The 19,874-nt window shown below is 42.7% G+C and overlaps 1 protein-coding gene across 1 annotated transcript in view; it reads left to right on the top strand.

Moving 5' to 3' along the window:
• The window catches only part of LOC112216466 (reversion-inducing cysteine-rich protein with Kazal motifs), a 90,732-nt gene that overhangs the window by 58,318 nt on the left and 12,540 nt on the right, over nucleotides 1–19,874 (top strand). The window contains exons 11-17 of the mRNA XM_042298731.1: nucleotides 2,881–3,093; nucleotides 4,683–4,819; nucleotides 5,109–5,249; nucleotides 5,569–5,757; nucleotides 8,075–8,197; nucleotides 12,712–12,883; nucleotides 16,646–16,841. Coding sequence (XP_042154665.1) covers nucleotides 2,881–3,093; nucleotides 4,683–4,819; nucleotides 5,109–5,249; nucleotides 5,569–5,757; nucleotides 8,075–8,197; nucleotides 12,712–12,883; nucleotides 16,646–16,841 — 1,171 coding nt within the window. The remainder of the gene's footprint in view (nucleotides 1–2,880; nucleotides 3,094–4,682; nucleotides 4,820–5,108; nucleotides 5,250–5,568; nucleotides 5,758–8,074; nucleotides 8,198–12,711; nucleotides 12,884–16,645; nucleotides 16,842–19,874) is intronic.

Here is a 19,874-nt window from a genome sequence, read left to right as displayed (position 1 = left end):
GAGAGACAGTGTTGTGTCTCACTAGACAGAGAGAGACAGTGTTGTGTCTCATTAGACAGAGAGAGACAGTGTTGTGTCTCATTAGACAGAGAGAGACAGTGTTGTGTCTCATTAGACAGACAGAAACAGTGTTGTGTCTCATTAGACAGAGAGACAGTTTTGTGTCTCATTAGACAGACAGAAACAGTGTTGTGTCTCATTAGACAGATAGAGACAGTGTTGTGTCTCATTAGACAGATAGAGACAGTGTTGTGTCTCATTAGACAGATAGAGAGACAGTTTTGTGTCTCATTAGACAGATAGAGAGACAGTTTTGTGTCTCATTAGACAGATAGAGATAGTGTTGTGTCTCATTAGACAGAGACAGTTTTGTGTCTCATTAGACAGATAGAGACAGTGTTGTGTCTCATTAGACAGAGAGAGACAGTGTTGTGTCTCATTAGACAGACAGAAACAGTGTTGTGTCTCATTAGACAGAGAGACAGTTTTGTGTCTCATTAGACAGACAGAAACAGTGTTGTGTCTCATTAGACAGATAGAGACAGTGTTGTGTCTCATTAGACAGATAGAGACAGTGTTGTCTCATTAGACAGAGACAGTTTTGTGTCTCATTAGACAGAGAGAGACAGTGTTGTGTCTCATTAGACAGATAGAGACAGTTTTGTGTCTCATTAGACATATAGAGACGGTTTTGTGTCTCATTAGACAGATAGAGACAGTTTTGTGTCTCATTAGACAGACAGAGAGACAGTTTTGTGTCTCATTAGACAGATAGAGAGACAGTTTTGTGTCTCATTAGACAGATAGAGACAGTGTTGTGTCTCACTAGACAGAGAGAGACAGTGTTGTGTCTCACTAGACAGAGAGACAGTGTTGTGTCTCATTAGACAGAGAGACAGTTTTGTGTCTCATTAGACAGACAGAAACAGTGTTGTGTCTCATTAGACAGATAGAGACAGTGTTGTGTCTCATTAGACAGATAGAGACAGTGTTGTGTCTCATTAGACAGACAGAAACAGTGTTGTGTCTCATTAGACAGATAGAGACAGTGTTGTGTCTCATTAGACAGACAGAGACAGTGTTGTGTCTCATTAGACAGACAGAAACAGTGTTGTGTCTCATTAGACAGATAGAGACAGTGTTGTTAGACAGATAGAGACAGTGTCTCATTAGACAGACAGAAACAGTGTTGTGTCTCATTAGACAGATAGAGACAGTGTTGTGTCTCATTAGACAGACAGAGACAGTGTTGTGTCTCATTAGACAGAGACAGTGTTGTGTCTCATTAGACAGAGAGACAGTGTTGTCTCATTAGACAGATAGAGACAGTGTTGTGTCTCATTAGACAGACAGAGACAGTGTTGTGTCTCATTAGACAGACAGAAACAGTGTTGTGTCTCATTAGACAGACAGAAACAGTGTTGTGTCTCATTAGACAGACAGAGACAGTGTTGTGTCTCATTAGACAGAGAGAGACAGTTTTGTGTCTCATTAGACAGAGAGAGACAGTTTTGTGTCTCATTAGACAGATAGAGACAGTGTTGTGTCTCATTAGACATATAGAGACAGTTTTGTGTCTCATTAGACAGACAGAGACAGTGTTGTGTCTCATTAGACAGAGACAGTGTTGTGTCTCATTAGACAGAGACAGTGTTGTGTCTCATTAGACAGATAGAGACAGTGTTGTGTCTCATTAGACAGATAGAGACAGTGTTGTGTCTCATTAGACAGAGAGAGACAGTGTTGTGTCTCACTAGACAGAGAGAGACAGTTTTGTCTCATTAGACAGATAGAGACAGTGTTGTGTCTCATTAGACAGATAGAGACAGTGTTGTGTCTCATTAGACAGACAGAGACAGTGTTGTGTCTCATTAGACAGACAGAAACAGTGTTGTGTCTCATTAGACAGACAGAAACAGTGTTGTGTCTCATTAGACAGACAGAGACAGTGTTGTGTCTCATTAGACAGACAGAGACAGTGTTGTGTCTCATTAGACAGACAGAGACAGTGTTGTGTCTCATTAGACAGAGAGACAGTTTTGTGTCTCATTAGACAGATAGAGACAGTGTTGTGTCTCATTAGACATATAGAGACAGTTTTGTGTCTCATTAGACAGATAGAGACAGTGTTGTGTCTCATTAGACAGACAGAAACAGTGTTGTGTCTCATTAGACAGATAGAGACAGTGTTGTGTCTCATTAGACAGACAGAGACAGTGTTGTGTCTCATTAGACAGAGACAGTTTTGTGTCTCATTAGACAGATAGAGACAGTGTTGTGTCTCATTAGACAGAGAGAGACAGTGTTGTGTCTCACTAGACAGAGAGAGACAGTTTTGTCTCATTAGACAGATAGAGACAGTGTTGTGTCTCATTAGACAGACAGAGACAGTGTTGTGTGTAGTATTTTAGTGTACTAGGAGTTTCTGTAGTAAGATTCACTCTGTGTCCACGTGGGATTCCGTTTCCATGTTTGTTATTTAGCCGACTCTGTTCTCCAGAGTGACTGAGGGTCATTCAACTGAAGTAGATAAACAACCACGTATCAGTCAAAGCTAGAACAACATATCTGATATCATTACTGAGATTGTTATTATAGTTTCAAAGTGTTTGGTAGTTTTCTTGTTTTTTCTGTTTTTGTTTGTTTTTCCCCTTCTGAACTTCGAACCATGATCACTTCCTGTCTAAAGCTTTTGTCGAAGCTATAACACAAGTCATGTGACAAAGGGGAGAAATTATACATGTTCCACACTGCAATCTTCATTCGACTCCATTTGGGTTTCTGTCGTGTGCACATTTCTATCACTGTTGATAGGTACATAGCTATTGAGTACACCTGCTAATTCTATCATGTCTCTCTCTCTTGTCATATTAACTCTAGGCCCACAGAGCTGTTCCGTAGCTGTAACGTCCAATCAGACCAAGGCGCCATGAATGACATCAAGCTGTGGTCCAATGGGACGATCAAGATGCCCTTTATGAACATCCCCGTCCTGGACATCAGGAAGTGTCGTCCGGAGATGTGGAAGGCTGTGGCCTGCGCCCTGCAGATCAAACCCTGCTACAGCAAGTCCCGTGGCAGTGTCATCTGCAAGTACGTAGCTAATCTTTTCATTCTGTTATTTCTTCCCTTTTCTGCAGTCAAACGACCTCGTGACCTCATAGGTGGAATGTTATTCATATTTGTCATAATTTCCTAAACATTTTTTATTCCCGAATATCCGATGTGTCAATGTCAAATGGTTTGTGTTATATTTCAGTCTCCTGTGATGTATATAAAATGTATTATTGGGAGGTAAACTCAACATGGAATATATTTTAACTCTATATCTGACATGGTACAGGTGTCTTCTTTGTTTAAGCCCATATCCATGTGTGTGAGGTGTAAACTTTTGTATCAAAGCAGATTTGTTTAAGACTACCAAGAAACACTCTGTGTGAACCTGATTTAGCCCACTGCAGTAAAAGGTTCAAGTATTTAGTCTGACTTTGAGCTAGTTTCGCAGAGATTAAGCCTATGTCCAATAGAGATTCTCTATTGAAAGTGATTTTTAGTCAAGGTGTAGGCTTAATGTGGTTCTGCTGCTATTGCTGTACCATTCATCCTGCCTTTACAGGACGTTACTGTAAAATAGACTGTTTCCTCAATCACCGACCTGGTTAGATAAAGGTAATAAAGTGAAATAAGTACATACATCATCCCACCTTCACCTGCAGTAGAATCCCGTGGTCACAGTAAAAAGCATCCCTCGGGAAACGACCGCCCGAAGACCCAGCTGGAACCTAAAAACTACATGAACCAAATACAGTTGGTCTCTCAGACATGACAACACATAGACATACCAATCCCAGGGAGGATGTTGTGCTTTCTGCAAGGCTTGACTCACTACTGCACCTCAGGTCATTTATCAGCAGATCTTTTGACTGGAGTTTTTTCCACTGAGAGTAATTACAGCTGGGCTTTTGTCAGGCTGAATGAAGTAGTTAGTGTGTTAGCGATGTTTACCTGTACTGTAGGCTAGCCCTCAGGGCTGTAACAGCCAATGTACAGTACCAGTCTAAAGTTTGTACACGCTTACTAATTCAAGGGATTTTCTTTATTTTTACTATTTCCTACGTTATAGAATAATAGTGAAGACATTAAAATAGCACATATGGAATCATGTAGTAACCAAAAAAGTGTTAAACAAATCAAAATAAAATTTGGATTCTTCCAAGTAGCCAACATTTGCCTTGATGACAGATTTTGCACACTCTTGGCATTCTCTCAATCAGGTTCACCTGGAATGCTTTTCCAACAGTCTTGAAGGAGTTCCCACATATGCTGAGCACTTGTTGGCTGCTTTTCCTTCATCTCTGCAGTCCAACTCATCCCAAACCATCTCAATTGGGTTGAGGTCAGGTGATTGTGGAGGCCAGGTCACCTGATGAAGCACTCCATCACTCTCCTTGAAATTTAGCAGATTGTCTTAAAGTAATGATGCTCTTTGGTTATTGGAGCTGTTCTTGCCATAATATGGACTTGGTATTTTACGAAACAGGGCTTTTGACTGGTTCTGTATGTGGAGGACTGGTCAATGTGATTCCAGCTGACAGGCTTTATTCAAATATTGCTTTCAGACATTTTGAAACAGTTTGGAACGTTGGGATCTAACCCTGTATCTTCTGTCTAAACCACTTCAGGTCGGACTGTGTGGACATCCTGACACAGTGTGGTGACCGCAGACGCTTCTATGAAGGACAGACGGCCGAGCGCATCTGTGAGATCCTGTCCCCCATAGACGACCCTGAACGCTGCATCCCCCTGGAGAGATATCTCAGTGAGTGGTAACGTGTGTGTGTGTGCGCGTGTCCGTGTGTGTGTGTGTGTGTGTGCGTGTGTGTGCGTGTCCGCGTGTGTGTGTGTGTGTGTGTGTCTTACCATTACCAATTTACATCTTATTGAAACAATGAGGTGGTTCGTTCTTGCATTTTCTTTGGCTGAAGTCGTTTCATTGAATGTTGTTTACACGTACAAGAAGTGTAATGCTACAAGGAGGAAATATGATTCTTAGACCTTTTCTCATTGTCAGAGTCTTAACATGTTGTTCTTCTCCATCCTCACTCCAGCTCCTAGCAACCTGGGTAATATCATTGAGGAGGTCATCCACCCGTGTAACCCCAACCCCTGTCCCAGCAACCAGCTGTGTGAGGTGAACAGGAAGGGCTGCCAGCCTGGACAGGATTGCCTGCCTTACTTCTGTGTGCCTGGTACAGTATACTAGAACTTGCAGTACCTCCCTGTAGCCCTAGGGGGAGCCTATGTCCACTGTATGTGTAGACTTATGACGACTGTTCTCTGTGTGTGTGTGTAACGACTGTGTTATGTGTGTGTGTGTGCGTGTGTGTGTGTGTGTGTGTGTGTGTGTGTGTGTGCGTGTGTGTGTGTGTGTGACTGTGTTCTCTGTGTGTGTGTGTGTGTGTGACGACTGTGTTCTCTGTGTGTGTGTGGTGTGTGTGTGTGTGTGTGTGTGTGTGACGACTGCGTTCTCTGTGTGTGTGTGTGTGTGTGTGTGTGTGTGTGTGTCAGGCTGTAAACTGGGTGAGGCCTCAGAGTTCCTGGTCCACGTGGATGCCCGTATCCAGGTGCCCATGCGTAATGGCCATGCGGGCTGCTTCGAGGTTTGTACCTGCGGACAGAGTGGCAGGCTGGATAACTGTGCCGAGATGCCCTGCATCGACACCTCCAAGACCTGCGTTGTGGGGGGCCAGAGAAAAAGTACGCTGCCCTCTTCACCAGCAGTGTGTAGCACCCACCTGGTTTTCACAGAGGTTTTAGACAGCATGCGCAGAGAGAGAGAGAGAGAGAGAGAGAACCCTCTCTGTGCATGAGTCCTTGGTGTTGTTGTGCCTGGTTGTTAAATGCTTCCTGTGGTGTAAACATCGCTTCCTCTTCCCCTAGCAGCACGGCAACGCTACAGTTAGAAAAAAATTAACTAACCAACCACACACTGGTATTTCCTTCCCGCGGTCTCCCTCTGGCCCACCCTCAATGTAACTACTGTGACTTGAAAGGAGCCTGCTGCCAGAGTGCCTCTCTCGCTCACATTCAATTCAAGGGGCTTTATTGGCATGGGAGACATATGTTAACATTGCCAAAGCAAGTGAAGTAGATAATAAACAAAAGTGAAATGAACAATAAAAATGAACAGTAAACATGACACTCACAGAAGTTCCAAAAGAATAAAGATATTACAAATATCATATTATATATATATATACAATTTGTAACGATGTACAAATGGTTAAAGTACAAAAGGGAAAATAAATAAGCATAAATATGGGTTGTATTTACAATGGTGTTTGTTCTTCACTAGTTGCCCTTTTCTCGTGGCAACAGGTCACAAATCAATATGTGTCTCTAATTTGGTCATACATTTGGCAGGAGGTTAGGAACTCTCTTTCTCGCACACACACGCACGCACACACTAACACACACAAGTCTCTCCACACACTTTCTCTCCACATAGCCTTGTCTCTCTGTGATGCTGCCTCCCAGTTCATCACATCTACATAGAAGAATAACACTTTTTTTTCTTCATATATAGGTTTTATTTTTGCTACTTTTCTCCTGTCTAATTGTTTCTTGTTACAGATTTGAAACTTCATTTGTTTAAATCTAAATCAGTTTATTGTTTTTGCTTTTCCGGTTGTTTTCGCTCCATTCCAAAGGGGGATAAGACATTTAGGCCTTACCTGATCTGTTACATCCCAGGATCAATACCTGATCTGTTACATCCCAGGATCAATACCTGATCTGTTACATCCCAGGATCAATACCTGATCTGTTACATCCCAGGATCAATACCTGATCAGTTACATCCCAGGATCAATACCTGATCTGTTACATCCCAGGATCAATACCTGATCTGTTACATCCCAGGATCAATACCTGATCTGTTACATCCCAGGATCAATACCTGATCTGTTACATCCCAGGATCAATACCTGATCTGTTACATCTCAGGATCAATACCCGATCCGTTACATCCCAGGATCAATACCTGATCAGTTACATCCCAGGATCAATACCTGATCTGTTACATCCCAGGATCAATACCTGATCTGTTACATCCCAGGATCAATACCTGATCTGTTACATCCCAGGATCAATACCTGATCTGTTACATCCCAGGATCAATACCTGATCTGTTACATCCCAGGATCAATACCTGATCAGTTACATCCCAGGATCAATACCTGATCAGTTACATCCCAGGATCAATACCTGATCTGTTACATCCCAGGATCAATACCTGATCTGTTACATCTCAGGATCAATACCCGATCAGTTACATCCCAGGATCAATACCCGATCAGTTACATCCCAGGATCAATACCCGATCAGTTACATCCCAGGATCAATACCTGATCAGTTACATCCCAGGATCAATACCTGATCAGTTACATCCCAGGATCAATACCTGATCAGTTACATCCCAGGATCAATACCTGATCAGTTACATCCCAGGATCAATACCTGATCAGTTACATCCCAGGATCAATACCTGATCAGTTACATCCCAGGATCAATACCTGATCTGTTACATCCCAGGATCAATACCTGATCTGTTACAAGTCTTATCAGCAATACCTGGAGTCTGCTGTGGATCAATACCCGATCTGTTACAAGTGTCAGATAACAGTTACATCCCAGGATCAGCCATATTACATCCCAGGATCAAATACCCGATCAGGGTCTCACATCCCAGGATCAATACCTGATCAGTTACATCCCAGGATCAATACCTGATCAGATACATCTCAGGATCAATACCTGATCAGATACATCTCAGGATCAATACCTGATCAGTTACATCTCAGGATCAATACCTGATCAGTTACATCTCAGGATCAATACCTGATCAGTTACATTGGTGTCGTGACCCAGATCCCATAGTTACAAGTCTTATCAGCTGCTGGAGTTGCTGTGGACGGGAAGATTGAAAGTGTCAGATAACAGTTACATTGACAGCCATATAACCAATTAAATCAGACAGGGTCTCACACGGGGATGATGTGTCCTTGTCCCACAGACCACGGGTCGTCATTCAGGGTGGACTGCCACCCCTGCTCCTGCTTTGCTGGAGAAACCATCTGCTCCACCCGCCAGTGCCTGAGTGCTGAAAGTTCAGACGAGGACCGTCGCCTATTCACAGGTGTGTGTTGGTGTGCGTGTCCGCTCCTGTGTGTGTGTGTGCGTGTGTGTGTGTGTGCGCGTGTCCGCTCCTGCATGTGTGTGTGTGTGCGTGTCCGCTCCTGTGTGTGCGTGTCCGCTCCTGTGTGTGTGTGTGTGTGTGTGTGTGTGTGTGCGTGTCCGCTCCTGTGTGTGTGTGTGTGTGTGTGTGTGTGTGCTCCTGTGTGTGCGTGTGCGTGTGTGTGTGTGTGTGTGTGCGTGTCCGCTCCTGTGTGTGTGTGCGTGCGTGCGTGTGTGCGTGTGTGTGTGTATTTGAGGGTTGAAATATTGATGCACAGTACTATTTTTCTTTATTTTTTTCCCCCTCCCTGATTCTGAAACATTTCTCACCCTTCATAATCTCTCTCAATTTAAGGGCTGTATTGGCATGGGAAGCTTATGTTAACATTGCCAAAGCAAGTGAAATATATAATAAACAAAAGTGAAATAAACAATAAAACATGTACAGTGTTGTAACTACGTGCAAATAGTTAAAGTACAAAAGGGAAAATAAATCAACATAAATATGGGTTGTATTTACAGTACAGTGGTGTTTGTTCTTCACTGGTTGACCTTTTGTTGTGGCAACAGGTCACAAATCTTGCTTCTGTGATGTCACACTGTGGTATTTCACCCAGTAGATATGGGAGTTTATCTATTATTTGTGTGTCTGTGTAATCTAAGGGAAATATATGTCTCTAATATGGTCATACATTTGGCAGGAGGTTAGAAAGTGCAGCTTAGTTTCCACCTCATTTTGTGGGCAGTGTGCACATAGCCTGTCTTCTCTTGAGAGCCAGGTCTGCCTATGGCGGCCTTTCTCAATAGCAAGGCTATGCCCACTGAGTCTGTACATTGTCAAAGCTTTTCTTAAGTTTGGGTCAGTCACAGTGGTCAGATATTCTGTGTACTCTCTGTTTAGGGCCAAATAAGCATTCTAGTTTTCTCAGTTGTTTCCAATGTGTCAGGGAATTATCTTTTTGTTTTCTCATGATTTGGTTGGGCCTAATTGTGTTGCTGTCCCCAGGACCAGCTTGCTTAGGGGGGACTCTTCTCCAGGTTCATTTCTCTGTAGGTGATGGCTTTGTTATGGAAGGATTGGGAATCACTTCCTTTTAGGTGGTTGTAGAATTGAATGGCTATTTTCTGGATTTTGATAATTAGTGGGTATCGGCCTAATTCTGCTCTGAATGCATTATTTGGTGTGTTACGTTGTACACTGAGGATATTTTTGCAGAATTATGCATGCAGAGTCTCAATTTGGTGTTTGTCCAATTTTGTGAATTCTTGGTTGATGAGCGGACCCCAGACCTGACAACCATAAAGGGCAATGGGCATTGGGTTCTATAACTATATACAGTAAGTATTTTTTAGCCAGATCCTAATTGGTAGGTCCAATTTTATGTTGCTTTTGATGGCATTTAAGGCCCTTTCCTTGTCTCCCAGATGGTTCACAGAGGTATGTATCGTTTTTTGTGTCCAATCAGCAAACAGTAGACATTTGACGTCAGATTCTAGTAGGGTGTTGCAGACTGTTCTAGTGCCCTCGCCAATTCGTTAATGTATAGGTTGAAGAGTGTGGGGCTTAAGCTGCATCCCCGTCTCACCCCACAGCCCTGTGGAAAGAAATGTGCATGTTTTTTGCCAATTTTAACCGCACACTTATTGTTTGTGTACATGGATTTGATAATGTCGTATGTTTTTCTCCCAACACCACTTTCCATCAATTTGTATAGCAGACCCTCAAAGGCTTTTTTGAAATCTACAAAGCATGAGAAGACCATGCCTTTGTTTTGGTTTGTTTGTTTTTCATTTAGGGTGTGCAGGGTGAATACGTGGTCTGTCGTATGGTAATTTGTTAAAAAGCCACATTGTTTTCACTGAGGAAATGTACGAGTCTGCTGTTAATGATGATGCAGAGGAGTTTCCCTGGTTGCTGTTGACAAATATCCCACGGTACTTATTGGAGTAAAATGTATCTCCACTTTTGTGGATTGGGGTGATCAGTCCTTGGTTCCTAATATTGGGGAAGATGCAAGAGCTAAGGAGGATGTTAAAGAGTTTTAGTATAGCCAATTGGAATTTGTGGTCTGTATATTTTATCATTTAATTTAGGATACCATCAACCCCACAGGCCTTTTTGGGTTGGAGGATTTGTATTTTGTCCTGTAGTTAATTCAATGTAATTAGGAGAATCCAGAGGGTTCTGGTAGTCTTTAACCTCTCTGGGATATGTGGGATGCGTCCCACCTGGCCAAAAGCCAGGGAAAATGCAGAGCGCCAAATTCAAATAAATTACTATAAAAATCTAACTTTCATTAAATCACGCATGCAAGATAGCAAATTAAAGCGACACTTGCTGTGAATCCAGCCAACATGTCAGATTTCAAAAAGGCTTTTCAGCGAAAGCAAACGATGCTATTATCTGAGGATAGCACCCCTGTAAACAAAGAGAGAATAGCATATTTCAAACCCGCAGGCGCGACACAAAACGCAGAAATAAAAAATATAATTCATGCCTTACCTTTGATGAGCTTCTTTTGTTGGCACTCCAATATGTCCCATAAACATCACAAATGGTCCTTTTTTAAAAATTTATTTGGAGCGTTTGATCCAGAAAAACACCGGTTCCAACTTGCGCAACATGACTACAAAATATCTCAAAAGTTACCTGTACTTTGCCAAAACATTTCAAACTACTTTTGTAATACAACTTTAGTTTTTTTTTTTACTTACATAATCGATCAAATTGAAGACGGGATGATCTGTGTTCAATACAGGAAGAAAACAAACTGTAGCTTTCTGGTCACGTACCTCTATCTAACAGTACACTTCAAGTGACCCTTGTTCAAGATGGCCGTACTTCTTCATTACACAAAGGAAAAACCTCAACCAATTTCTAAAGACTGTTGATATCCAGTGGAAGCAATAGGAACTGCAAGAAGGTCCCTTAGAAATCTGGATTCCCAATGAAATCCCATTGAAAAGAGAGTGACCTCAAAAAAACAATCTGAATGGTTTGACCTCGGGGTTTCGCCTGCTAAATAAGTTCTGTTATACTCACAGACATGATTCAAACAGTTTTAGTTCTATCTAATCTAATCTACTAATTATATGCATATCTTATCTTCTGGGGATGAGTAGCAGGCAGTTGAATCTGGGCATGCATTTCATCCGGATGTGAAAATACTGCCCCCTGTCACCAATAAGTTAATAGTTGATTCTAAGATTGGTATTGGATCATGTCTATGTTTTTGCTGTTTGTTCTCTGGGTCTCTATGTTTTTGGTTGGATAGGTTTCTCAATTTCTTTCTTAAGTTATTGCATTCTTCATCAAACCATTTGTCAATGTTGTTAATTTTCTTAGGTTGTCTGCTTGAAATGTTTTGATTTGATAGGGAAGCTGATTTCTACTGCCAAGTTTACACCTTCACCATTACAGTGAAATATTTTGTCTAGGAAGTTGTCCAAAAAGGGATTGAATTTGTTGTTGCCTAATTACTTTCCTTCGATCTATAGCATTTCTTAATGTTATTCAGTTCCTTTTGCTTTGATGCCTCATGATTGAGTATTGCTCTGTTCAAGTAGACTGTGATTTTGCTGTGAACTGATAGGGGTGTGAGTGGGTTGACTGTGAACGCTCTGAAAGACTCTGGGTTGAGGTCAGTGATAAAGTAGTCTACAGTACTACTGCGAAGAGATGAGCTATAGGTGTACCTACATGTACATGCCTAGCGTGCGACAGAGCTGCAGGAGTTGTGACCCACTATGTTGCTTATTTTGTCGTAGTTGTGTCTAGGGGGGCATATGGGGGAGGGAATGCTGTCACCTCCAGGTAGGTGTTTGTCCCCCTGTGTGCTGAGGGTGTCAGGCTCTTGTCGAGTTCTGGAATTTAGGTCGCCATAGACTAGTACATGTCCCTGGGCCTGGAAATGATCGATTTCCCCTTCCAGGATGGAGAAGCTGTCTTCATTAAAGTATGGGAATTCTAGTGGGGGGATATAGGTAGCACACAGGAGGACATTTTTCTCTGTTGAGATAATTTCCTTTTAAATTTCAAGCCAAATGTAAAATGTTCCTGTTTTGATTAATTTAATGGAGTGACTAAGGTCTGCTCTATACCAAATTAGCATACACCCTGAGTCTCTTCCCTGTTTCACATCTGGTAATTTGGTGGATGGGACTACTAGCTCTCTGTAACCTAGAGGGCAACCAGTGGGTCCGTCTCCTCTATACCAGGTTTCTTGCAGGATGACAATGTCTGTATTTCTGATTTCTTTGGTGAAGTCCAGGTTCCTGCTCTTTAGGCCAAAGGCAGATGACCTCAGGCCTTGGATATTCCAGGATGATATAGTGAAGACTTTGTCTTCCATAAACTGTCCAATGTTGTTAGTCGTGTGGTTTGGCCTCAGACCAGTTACTCTCTCTATCTCTCTCTAATAGGGCTCCCGTGTGGTTTGGCCTCAGACCTGTTACTCTCTCTATCTCTCTCTATAGGGCTTCCGTGTGGCTGCCCTGACCGTTTTGTGCCAGTGTGTGCCCGTAACGGCCGCACCTACCCTAGTGCCTGTGTGGCCCGCTGCATGGACTTCAAAGACGACCAGTTTGTGTTTGGCCACTGCCGCAGCAGTGACCCCTGCTCCCCCAGCCCCTGCCAGAGGAACCAGAGGTGAGACACTGTCCTGACCAGCGTTGGAGTTCTTTCTTCCTCACCACATTCCTTCCATCCTTCAATCATTTGTTTACTGGCATAATAACTGATCGAACACTATTGGATAGGTGAATGCAAAATCTCCCACTATGTACATTGGCTTTCACCTATCCAATCAGGTGCGATTAATGATTACTTCAAGAAAGGGAGGGAGGAAGGATGCATTTTCTTTTACAGCGTTCCGTACAGCCCTTTGTGGATAAGATTGAACACCTTGACTCTAGTCTAGAGGATGCTATTTCTCTCCGAACAGAGGCCTTGAGCCCTGATTCTATTCCACCTCAGTTGACTAGCCTTGGTCCTATTCCACCTCAGTCGATGTTTGTTATTTCCTGTCTTGATAAATCCTATTTTCCTTCACCCTGCTTCACTCTTCCTTCAAATCTCCCTCTCACATTTCCCTGTGTCCAGAGGTGACGGACAGTCTGGTTGTTTGTTCAGGTGTGACCAGGCTGCGTCCGCCCTGTGGTTGCCAGCGGTATCTCTGCCATAAGACACACCAGTATGGGGTGTGCTGTTGTAACCCTCCTATCCGGAATCGCCTTGAGCTCCCAAAGCCCTGAGGCTCCCAACTCTTCCCCAGGCAGCATCATCGATCTAACATCACTCCAAACAACACCAAACACAGCGTTGGTCGGTCGTTACCTCACTTCTGACCCTCAGGGGGGCAAACATACAGCCCATGGGTCATTTTCTGCTCCCCTACAGCCACCATTTCTCTGTGCTGTAACAGAAATAGAGCCCCATTAAGGAATGGGGCTCTGTGCTATTTGTCTTAATCTGTGTCACACGGTTCACTAGCTCGTCAGTGGACCCCAAGCGCACAATGTGATCTGGGCGCAGGTAGCCTAGTGGTTAGAGCGTTGGACTAGTAACCGAAAAGTTGCAAGATCGAATCCCTGAGCTGACAAGTTAAAAATCTGTCGATCTGCCCCTGAACATTGCAGTTAACCTAATGTTCCTAGGCCGTCATTGAAAACAAGAATTTGTTCTTAACTGACTTGCCTAGTTAAATAAAGGTAAAATAGTTTCTTAGGACACACTCCCTAAACACACATTGTTAATAAGGACACACTCCCTAAACATCAGAGTCTCTATAGTAACCTGTTGATGTCATCCTATCATCAGAGTCTCTATAGTAACCTGTTGATGTCATCCTATCATCAGAGTCTCTATAGTAACCCGTTGATGTCATCCTGTCATCAGAGTCTATAGTAACCCGTTGATGTCATCCTATCATCAGAGTCTCTATAGTAACCTGTTGATATCATCCTATCATCAGTCTCTATAGTAACCTGTTGATATCAGTCTCTATAGTAACCTGTTGATATCATCCTATCGTCAGTCTCTATAGTAACCTGTTGATATCATCCTATCATCAGTCTCTATAGTAACCTGTTGATATCATCCTATCGTCAGTCTCTATAGTAACCCGTTGATGTCATCCTATCATCAGAGTCTCTATAGTAACCCGTTGATGTCATCCTGTCATCAGTCTCTATAGTAACCTGTTGATATCATCCTATCGTCAGTCTCTATAGTAACCCGTTGATGTCATCCTATCATCAGAGTCTCTATAGTAACCCGTTGATGTCATCCTGTCATCAGAGTCTCTATAGTAACCTGTTGATGTCATCCTATCATCAGTCTATATAGTAACCTGTTGATGTCATCCTATCATCAGAGTCTCTATAGTAACCCGTTGATGTCATCCTGTCATCAGAGTCTCTATAGTAACCTGTTGATGTCATCCTATCGTCAGTCTCTATAGTAACCTGTTGATGTCATCCTATCATTAGTCTCTATAGTAACCTGTTGATGTCATCCTATCATCAGTCTCTATAGTAACCTGTTGATGTCATCCTATCATCAGTCTCTATAGTAACCTGTTGATGTCATCCTATCATCAGTCTCTATAGTAACCTGTTGATGTCATCCTATCATCAGTCTCTATAGTAACCCGTTGATATCATCCTATCATCAGTCTCTATAGTAACCCGTTGATATCATCCTATCATCAGTCTCTATAGTAACCTGTTGATATCATCCTATCATCAGTCTCTATAGTAACCTGTTGATATCATCCTATCATCAGTCTCTATAGTAACCCGTTGATGTCATCCTATCATCAGAGTCTCTATAGTAACCTGTTGATGTCATCCTATCATCAGTCTCTATAGTAACCTGTTGATGTCATCCTATCATCAGTCTCTATAGTAACCTGTTGATGTCATCCTATCATCAGTCTCTATAGTAACCCATTGATATCATCCTATCATCAGTCTCTATAGTAACCCGTTGATATCATCCTATCATCAGTCTCTATAGTAACCTGTTGATGTCATCCTATCATCAGTCTCTATAGTAACCCGTTGATGTCATCCTATCATCAGTCTCTATAGTAACCTGTTGATATCATCCTATCATCAGTCTCTATAGTAACCCGTTGATATCATCCTATCATCAGTCTCTATAGTAACCCGTTGATATCATCCTATCATCAGTCTCTATAGTAACCTGTTGATATCATCCTATCATCAGTCTCTATAGTAACCTGTTGATATCATCCTATCGTCAGTCTCTATAGTAACCCGTTGATGTCATCCTATCATCAGAGTCTCTATAGTAACCCGTTGATGTCATCCTGTCATCAGAGTCTCTATAGTAACCTGTTGATGTCATCCTATCATCAGTCTCTATAGTAACCTGTTGATGTCATCCTATCATCAGAGTCTCTATAGTAACCCGTTGATGTCATCCTGTCATCAGAGTCTCTATAGTAACCTGTTGATGTCATCCTATCATCAGTCTCTATAGTAACCTGTTGATGTCATCCTATCATCAGTCTCTATAGTAACCTGTTGATGTCATCCTATCATCAGTCTCTATAGTAACCCGTTGATGTCATCCTGTCATCAGTCTCTATAGTAACCTGTTGATATCATCCTATCATTAGTCTATATAGTAACCTGTTGATGTCATCCTATCATCAGAGTCTCTATAGTAAGAGTCTCTATAGTAACCTGATGTCATCCTATCATCAGTCTCTATAGTAACCTGTTGATGTCATCCTATCATCAGTCTCTATAGTAACCTGTTGATGTCATCCTATCATCAGTCTCTATAGTAACCCGTTGATGTCATCCTGTCATCAGTCTCTATAGTAACCTGTTGATATCATCCTATCATTAGTCTATATAGTAACCTGTTGATGTCATCCTATCATCAGAGTCTCTAGAGTAACCCGTTGATGTCATCCTATCATCAGTCTCTATAGTAACCTGTTGATGTCATCCTATCATCAGTCTCTATAGTAACCCGTTGATGTCATCCTATCATCAGTCTATATAGTAACCTGTTGATGTCATCCTATCATCAGTCTCTATAGTAACCTGTTGATGTCATCCTATCATCAGTCTCTATAGTAACCCGTTGATGTCATCCTATCATCAGTCTCTATAGTAACCCGTTGATGTCATCCTATCATCAGTCTCTATAGTAACCCGTTGATGTCTGCAGTGAGAATAATACACAGTCGGGTACACTACTTTACAGTCATTCGGTGCTCAACTCAAAGCAAAGGCTCCACGCTACATTGAAAATAATAGTATTGTACACTGATGGAAGTCATAGATGGAATGCGTCCGTGTTTTTTTTTAAGTACTTAAAACAATGACATAAATGAACCTCTTTTCCTCTCGTCTTCCCATTGGTCCACAGGTGTATCGCCAACCGTAGAGTGTGCCTGACAGACATGGCTGACTACCCCTGTCCTCAGTTTGAGTGTGTGGGTCGCCCCTCAGGTTGTGACAAGAGTCACGTGGACCCAGCATGTGACACAGACAACGTGGAACATCCCAACCTCTGTCAGCTCCTCCTGATGAGCAAGACCTTGTCCTATATGGGCCACTGTCAGGTACAATTTGACGTTCATGTCAGTTATGCTTTTAGTCAAAGCAATGTTCTGAAGTAGAAAATGTTTTTATCATACAGTCTCAATGTCTCTGCTTCCATAACATCTACACCATCATTCCCTAAATTGACTGAATATGTTGACAGCATTTAAGGGCTTTTTTGGGGGGCATTTCAATAGATATAATTCATCGGCCATTTGAGAAGCAGCCTGAAACCAATTTACTGGAGACGGGTGACCAATATTAAGTCAATCACACAGAGATCACCCTGTTTTTAGAGCCTCAGAAAAGCTTCTCTCTGTTTGTGGTCATGAACACTTAAATGAAGAACCTGCTTAGATCTGTCAGAGGCATGACGACACGTCCCAGCTGTTAGCAGTACAGACATACACATTACACATTTCAATACCACTACCATACTTTCAGTAAGTGACGGAGTGTCTTTGTACCTTGGATTATGAGAGGCGGCAGATATCCCAGCCCACCGAAAGCTGAAATCAAAATAAAATCTAATGTTATTTGTCACATGCAACAGAATACAACAGAATAGAACCTTACCGTGAAATACTTACTTACGAACCCCTAACCAACAATACAGTTCAAGAAATAGAGTTAAGAAAATATTTACTAAATAAACTAAAGTAAAAAATAAAATAAAAAGTAACACAATAAAATAACAATAACGAGGCTATATGCAGGGAGTACTGGTACCGAGTCAATGTGGGGGCTATATACAGGGAGTACTGGTACCGAGTCAGTGTGGAGGCTATATACAGGGAGTACTGGTACCGAGTAAGTGTGGAGGCTATATGCAGGGAGTACTGGTACCGAGTCAATGTGGGGGCTATATACAGGGAGTACTGGTACCGAGTCAATGTGGAGGCTATATACAGGGAGTACTGGTACCGAGTCAGTGTGGAGGCTATATACAGGGAGTACTGGTACCGAGTCAATGTGGAGGCTATATACAGGGAGTACTGGTACCGAGTCAATGTGGAGGCTATATACAGGGAGTACTGGTACCGAGTCAATGTGGGGGCTATATACAGGGAGTACTGGTACCGAGTCAATGTGGGGCTATATACAGGGAGTACTGGTACCGAGTCAATGTGGAGGCTATATACAGGGAGTACTGGTACCGAGTCAATGTGGGGGCTATATGCAGGGAGTACTGGTACCGAGTCAATGTGGGGGCTATATACAGGGAGTACTGGTACCGAGTCAATGTGGAGGCTATATACAGGGAGTACTGGTACCGAGTCAGTGTGGAGGCTATATACAGGGAGTACTGGTACCGAGTCAATGTGGAGGCTATATACAGGGAGTACTGGTACCAAGTCAGTGTGGAGGCTATATACAGGGAGTACTGGTACCAAGTCAGTGTGGAGGCTATATACAGGGAGTACTGGTACCGAGTCAGTGTGGAGGCTATATACAGGGAGTACTGGTACCGAGTCAGTGTGGAGGCTATATACAGGGAGTACTGGTACCAAGTCAGTGTGCGAGGGTACAGGTTAGTTGAGATAATATGTACATGTAGGTAGGGGTAAAGTGACTATGCATAGATAATAAACAGCAAGTAGCAGCAGTGTAAAAACAGAGGTGGGGAGGGTGTCAATGTAAATAGTCTGGGAGGCCATTTGATTAATTGTTCAGCAGTCTTATGTCTTGGAGGTAGAAGCTGTTGAGGAGCCTTTTGGACCCAGACTTGGAGCTCCGTTACCACTTGCAGTGTGGTAGCAGAGAGAACAGTCTATGACTTGGGTGACTGGAGTCTTTAAACATTTTTTGGGCCTTCCCACTGTAGCTCCTTATGGTCAGATGCCGAGCAGTTGCCATAGCAGGCGGTGATGCAACGGGTCAGGATGCTCTCGATGGTGCGGCTGTAGAACGTTTTGAGGATCTGAGGACCAATGCCAAATCTTTTCAGTCTCCTGAAGGGGAAAAGGTGTTGTAGTGACCTCTTCACGACTGTCTTGGTGTGTTTGGACCATGATAAAAGTTTGTTGGTGATGTGGACACCAAGGAACTTGAAACTCTCAACCTGCTCCACTACAGCCCCATCCTGTAGTCTACGATCAGGTCCTTTGTCTTGCTCACGTTGAGGGAGAAGTTGTTGTCCTGGCACCACACTGCCAGGTCTCTGACCTCCTCCCTATAGACTGTCACATTGTTGCCTGTGAACACTGTTGTGTCGTCAGCAAACTTAATGATGGTGTTGGAGTTGTGCTTGGCCACGCAATCGTGAGTGAACAGGGAGCACCAGTGAGGGGCCCCGTGTTGAGAATCAGAGAGGCGGATGTGTTGTTGCCTACCCTTACCACCTGGGGTGCGGCCCATCAGGAAGTCCAGGATCCAGTTGCAGAGGGAGGTATTTAGTCCCAATGTCCTTAGCTTAATGATGAGCTTTGAGGGCACTATGGTGTTGAACACTGAGCTGTAGTCAATGAACAGCATTCTCACATAGGTGTTCCTTTTGTACAGGAGGGAAAAGGCAGTCTGGACAATCCCCTAAAGTATTGTCTAATAAACTCATATGTTGTATTCAGGTTCTTAGTCTTTCCACATGTGCAGACACATGCATCTCCTGTTTAGGACTGTGTACGTATATGATACACCCGAAATCCCCCCATGTTTGTTTGTGTGTCTGTTTGTTTGTGTGTCTGTTTGTTTGTGTGTGTCTGTTTGTTTGTGTGTGTCTGTTTGTTTGTGTGTGTCTGTTTGTTTGTGTGTGTCTGTTTGTTTGTGTGTGTCTGTTTGTTTGTGTGTGTCTGTTTGTTTGTGTGTGTCTTGTTTGTGTGTGTCTGTTTGTTTGTGTGTGTCTGTTTGTTTGTGTGTGTGTGTCTGTTTGTTTGTGTGTCTGTTTGTTTGTGTCTGTTTGTTTGTGTGTGTCTGTTTGTTTGTGTGTGTCTGTTTGTTTGTGTGTGTCTTTGTTTGTGTGTGTCTGTTTGTTTGTGTGTGTCTGTTTGTTTGTGTGTGTCTGTTTGTTTGTGTGTGTCTGTTTGTTTGTGTATGTTGAGAAACTCGGCAGTGGT

Source organism: Oncorhynchus tshawytscha, linkage group LG16 (genome assembly GCF_018296145.1).
Source record: "Oncorhynchus tshawytscha isolate Ot180627B linkage group LG16, Otsh_v2.0, whole genome shotgun sequence".
Lineage (NCBI taxonomy): Eukaryota > Metazoa > Chordata > Actinopteri > Salmoniformes > Salmonidae > Oncorhynchus > Oncorhynchus tshawytscha.
The sequence above is the reverse complement of the archived record's forward strand: the minus strand, read 5'-3'. Positions and strand labels throughout refer to the sequence as shown.